Source organism: Epinephelus moara, chromosome 3 (assembly GCF_006386435.1).
Source record: "Epinephelus moara isolate mb chromosome 3, YSFRI_EMoa_1.0, whole genome shotgun sequence".
Classification (NCBI taxonomy): Eukaryota; Metazoa; Chordata; class Actinopteri; order Perciformes; family Serranidae; genus Epinephelus; species Epinephelus moara.
The window spans coordinates 8,257,203-8,263,202 of record NC_065508.1 but is presented as its reverse complement, the minus strand read 5'-3'; the positions used below and the strand labels follow the sequence as shown (position 1 = coordinate 8,263,202).

The window sequence follows — 6,000 nt, the reverse complement described above, 5'->3', positions numbered from 1 at the left end:
AAAACTGCACATTTCAGAGTGGCCTTTTATTGTGGCCAGCCTAAGGCACACCTGTGCAATATTCATGCTGTCTAATCAGCATCTTGATATGCCACACCTGTGAGGTGGGATGGATTATCTCGGCAAAGGAGAAGTGCTCACTAACACAGATTTAGACAGATTTGTGAACAATATTTGCAAAAACAAAAGTGTTGCGTTTATATTTTTGTTCAGTGTAACTCTGACATTAAAACCCATTTAGTTTATGTTTAAAAAGGAAGGAGAAATAATTTTGAGATCTCGGAAGAAAAGCAGAAAATGCACTTTTACAATGCGACAATTAAGGGGTTCAATATCTTCACCCCTACAGCGAAGTTCACAGAGCTTGACTTTTGTCAATATTAGCTGCCCGAAGGCCAGGAACAAGATACAGCTAAAAATAAGTGGGTAGTTATTGACCAATAAATAAATGGTAGAGCTTTGTTGTGAGGTACATAGTGAAGGTTGACAGCTTACTTAAGAAGCATTTCAAGTAACAAACAATTAGCTATGACAAGCACAAAGTGGAGTTGTCTCCAAATTTCTAAAAGAACATGTAGTATATTCTTCTTCGTTTGATTTGGATGCATGAGCCCAAAACTTGAGAATATTGTTAAAATTTTAACAAAAGTAATGTTGCTCAGAAACCAGCATTTACCCCCTCAGCACATCTCCAATCGTCCTCCGCATGACTCTTAAGTACAGCAGCGATCAGATCGATGTGGATTCAGCCCCTGAGAGATCAGATAGGAGCTTAACAGGATTTCAGGGGGATGTGAATGACGAGACAGCACGTGTTTGTGTGTGCGTGCACCTGTTTTTATTCTTACAAAGTGTGTGCTCATGGTGGAAAATGATGTTGTAACCATGTGTGATTTCAGGCGAATACTCTGTGGTGTAATAGATAATTCATGGGTACACTGGGAAGAAAACACTGTCTCTTTCAGAGGCTTCAGTAGATAAACTTCACTTTTTTTCTGCTTCAGCGAGAGAGCAGAGCAAACCTACCATGAAGGCGAGGAGAAGGGTGTGTGTGTGTGTGTGTGTGTGTGTGTGCGCGTGTGTGTGTGCATACTCCTGAGTGTACAGTATGTTTCTTCCAGTCCAGCTTTTTACAGTTTGATACAGATAAAGAAGAAAGAAGTGATGAGTGATGGAAATTCATCTTGACCATTTCAAACGAGATTACAACTGAACAACCTTTTCCCTAGAACAGATTATTCACTTCCACAGGAGAGGGAAAAATGTAACTAACCAGTTTAAGGGCTAAATATCTTGTCCCATCCAGAAAACCTGTTCAGTCAATTATTCATTACAAACACATTATGATGCTATATTGGCTGCAAATTGGATCCCAATAATTAATACTCGCCTCTGGCAAAAAGAGTGGAGTTTACGTTGGGTTTTTTTATTTTGTTTTATCCCAGATGTTTTCTGTTCTATAACAGTTCAGAAGTTACAACACATTGTACACGTATAAGGAACTTAAACAGCATAAGCTATATGTATTCAGAAGCCCCTTTCAGACATGCAACCTGTTACATAACTGTGACTGCAATTTTATATGCTGGTCTCATGTCTGAATACGCACCCTCATTTTTTAGTGAGTTGCAATGCCGTTAAGACTTCAATCATCCACAGTCTACCTCGATAATATTTTCAGCCATGACAGCTGCATGGAAAATAAGCAGCATTAGGGGTGGGCGATATGGCACAAGATCTCCCAACATGGTATGAGTCATTTTATATAAATGATTAATTGTATTTTTTTTGAGGATTAAAAACACATTTAGCACTTCACTGCAGTCAGTCCCAGTGACAGTATGTATCATGATACAGTTATAATTCTGTAAATTCTGCTAAATAATACTCCACGTCAGCCCAATGTTACCTTGCGAGGCAGCCAGATTCGTGAGATCTCGCAAAAAAAAGAATCACACAAGAAGTGGCATTGTAGTAGCTCACCTGGTAATGCATGTACCCCATGTGTAAGTTTGAGTCTGACCTGTTGCACTTTTGTTGCATCTCTCTTTCTATCCCCTTCCTTCCGAATAAAGACAAAAAATGCCAAAAAAATCAAGCAAGAATCACAAGATCACGCAAGTGTCCAGGCCTGATTTCCTACATAGCCTGTCCCAAATAGTTCCCACTGTCGCATGGTACATACCGTCACATTGCCCAACACTAAGCAGCAGAATTCTCTATCTACTGAGTGATAAAATTGGTGAGAAAATTCATGAAGGCATGCGTTGATGATGGTCATTCATAAAGGCTTCAACAGCAAAATGAGTTTTAAAATCTCAATTCAGTGCTGAATATTTCTGCATCTCTCCTGCTATATCTGAAAGCCATTACGGAACATTAACATAACAACGGCTTATATTTGAATTACAATAAGACTGATGACTGTACGACTTAAACAGATAGTACGAAGCAAGCTATGTGATGTATGCCATGTCTAGAAAGAGCTATAGTTAGGTTCCTGACTAGAAAGTCCCTTGAAACAAGGAAAAGGGATCAAAATACACAAACATACACCAAAAATGTTAATGTCAAATCTAGGAAAGTGACATACATCCAATTAATCTTGTTGTACGATATTTTCTGTCTATCAGCTCCTGAGCTGTTCCAAACCTTCGAGGGGTCCCACCCTGGCTACTCCTTCTCGGTCGACTGGTGGTCGCTTGGCATCACAGCCTATGAGCTACTAAGAGGACAGGTAACACACAGAGTACCATCTCCATGACCACACCTCAACTCACTTCCGCTTGGCCTGGCACATATTACTGTAGTGAATAATACATATGGCACCTAGACACGAGTGTGCAAGAAGAGTCCTGGTGGTAGGAAAGCAGACATACAGCACGTCCTCAGCCTTCGCAAAACAAGAAGGGGGGGGGGGGGCATAATTGGATTTTACATTTAAGCTGACCTTACTGAGGAAGATGTTTAAATGTTTAGTCACGGTGTGAGACGAATCGCTGCAGGAGAATGAGAAGATAGAATCGGAGTTATTTCAAGAGCCGTATAATTGGAATTGATTTTTTTTAAATATTATTTATTTAATTTTATGCTGGTCCCATCTGGAGAAGTTTGTCATGGAAATAAACACAGGACATAATGGTTTCACTCAATCTCCCCGCTCTATCAGGCCGAGTCATAGAGCTGAGAGCAGTCTGTTCATTGTGGGCTCAAGTCAGACTGCAGCTGCAGAATTTCCTCTCATATTTCAAGGTTACACAAACTACAGTAACCTCTGACTACACTGACAAGGACCAAGAACACCTGACACTGATCTGGAGCTGTCATGAAGCATTCCTGAAATCAATTCCTCTATTTAAACATCTTAGTGTTCTGCCTTTCATCCTTCGTCATAAAACTGTCGACGGTTATTTTAGCTGATAACTTTCCATTACGCTTTCTAAAATGCATTCTGCTACCTTTCTGACCTCAGTTACACCGTACGCCCACTGAAATATCTTTAGTGCTCAAACTCTATTTTACCTCAAACCCTCCTTGAACCTTTCTAAAACACGTTTTGTCCTCTCTCTGACCTCAAAGCTGTCGTATATCTTACCTGCACCATTTACCTTAAGTCTCCTCACTGCCTTAAATCGAGTATACTTTTAACCTTCACTCATTCAGGAGGGATATGCTGAGCACACACTTACACACCCGCAAATTACTTTGAGTGACATAGACGTTAGCCCCTTTTTGAAAGTTCCTGTGTAATCTGTGTCATCTACAGCACTTAAACCCTCTCCTAAACTTTCCTTAACCCCTTCTCTCTGCACACCGCCCTCAGCTTCTCCCAGAAAATTCATTTTCACTTCATCCCTCTGTCTCCTAGGGACTTTCTTCAACACCTTTCTCCGACTGCCACATTTCAACACCGTCTATAAAGCATGAATCAGTCTCAGGGCGTTATAAACTAGCCTGTTGGATGTGCAGAATTATTTGACTGCTGAAAATGGAGCGCTACCTCACTATTATCCGGCTCGGGGCACCTTCCGATCCCTTCTCTGCCTTTGCCTCATCTTATGTCTCTCTTAAGGTCCAACCGCATCTTACTGCATTCATGGTTACACTCAGACCGTTTAACTCCTCTCTCACTAGCCATGTTTCCCTGCTGGGCCTGACCACTGGTTGCAGGTGCAGATCAAAGCAGCTAAACATCTCTCCAGAGCTGCAAATCAATCACTGTCACTTAGTTTTTCCACCTCCAGCCTCTGTTTCTTTTTTTTAAATTAGGACCACAGACACCTCATGGTAAATTTCCAAACAACTGCAAATATATTGTAATACATGAGTCAATATGTCCTGTCTGACGTCTGAACATCGACTTGAAAAAGGATATATTACTGGTTATCTGACACCTTATGCCTGCCCTGCATGGGGAACATCTGCCGAATTCGAATAGAATTGACATCATGCATCTACAAGAGCCTGTAATAAAAATGAAGAATGGCGAGCCATCCACCTGGGTTACATGTCGCTCCCATCTCTCTTTCATCTCTTCTGTTTCTCTCTTTACCCTGAACCATCTGACAAAGCCCGAATGACATTTAAAGTGTGTCAAAATGAGAGTATTTGCCCATTCAGGCATATGTGAGAGAAACAGGTAAAGGGGCGGATCGTCCACCTCCAACCAGCCTGTCCAGCTAACGCAATACAAGTCGGCAAACCATGGATATGTACCATTTGTACGCTATCCTTTATTGGGTATGTTAACATCTTAATTTTTTTTTCACTTCAACAAGGCTGTGGTTGGAACATATTTATGTCTAGGCACAAAAAAACAGAGTTTTGGTGCCACATTCATGGTTAGGAAAGCAGAGTCTTGCTAAAAAAACAGCTTGTGTGATTGTTGGTCTTGAACAGTGGTCTGCGGCTTGGCAGCTGTCTCACCAAAGTGACAAAGCCTCAATGACAAAGTCAGGTCATACACATGTAATAAGAACAACGTCACTTTAGTAATGCTGATATGATGCATATGAAACGTACAAATGTAATGTTTCCGTGGTTTGCATAAACATACAATGCCAACATTTTCTCGCGACAACCAGCCTGATCCAGCTGTGCCTTGTCACTGTGTCATTCTCCAACTCAAGAGAGAGGAGTCTCAGTCCTAGACGAAGACCAGTGGGTGGAGAAGGACTGGTGTGAAGGACTGTCAACAAGCTTTCCCTTGTTTTCTGACCCACAGAAAGCCCTCTCACACTGAAAGGCAGAGAGTTTAAGTTGTGTTTTGAAAATAATCCCTTATTCTCCATTTCCTCTATCATTTGTTCTCATCATTGCAGGAAATGGGTTCACAGAGGGTGAGCATGAGGAGAAGAGGAAGAGAGTGTAGAGAGCCAACTGTGGAACAAACTTTGAGACACATACTTTATCAAAGAAACTCCTCCAGGCAGTGCATGGCTATGAATACAGGCCGTCTTTATCATATTTTCTCCTCTCCTCTTTTCAGAGACCGTATGTGATGAGATCCAGTACACCGGCTAACGAGATCCTTCAGACCTTCCACAAGGTCCATCCCAGCTACCCAGCAGCCTGGTCTTTGGAGATGAAGTCTCTACTTAGAAAGGTAAATGAGCAGCACATGCATAATGCACAGTGCACTCAAGGAGCAGAACCATACATGGTATGCATTTACCTCACATTTTCACGATACCTCCCTCACCACCACTCTTTCACAAAACATACCAAAGGTGACTGCTAAGTAGGGCTGCATTTACTATTTTCATTATTGATAATGTGACAGTTATGTCCTTGATTTATCGTTTGGTCTAACTTTACAAAATGGTGAAAAATATACATCCTAGTTTGTTCAAGTCCGAGCTGATGTCTTGAAATGTCTTTTTTTGTCAGTCCAAAACCCAAATATTTTCAGTTTAATGAGATATAAAACTGAAAAAGGGAGAAAATCTACATATTTGCAATGCTGAAAACAGCATTTTCTGCCATTTTCGCATGAATACT

At 41.1% G+C, this 6,000-nt stretch overlaps 1 protein-coding gene across 1 annotated transcript in view; it reads left to right on the top strand.

Annotated features, from left to right (window-relative positions):
- Positions 1–6,000, top strand: part of stk32a (serine/threonine kinase 32A) — a 93,131-nt gene that overhangs the window by 63,883 nt on the left and 23,248 nt on the right. Inside the window, exons 8-9 of the mRNA XM_050040554.1 lie at positions 2,634–2,737; positions 5,489–5,605. Of these exons, the coding sequence (XP_049896511.1) occupies positions 2,634–2,737; positions 5,489–5,605 (221 nt within the window). The remainder of the gene's footprint in view (positions 1–2,633; positions 2,738–5,488; positions 5,606–6,000) is intronic.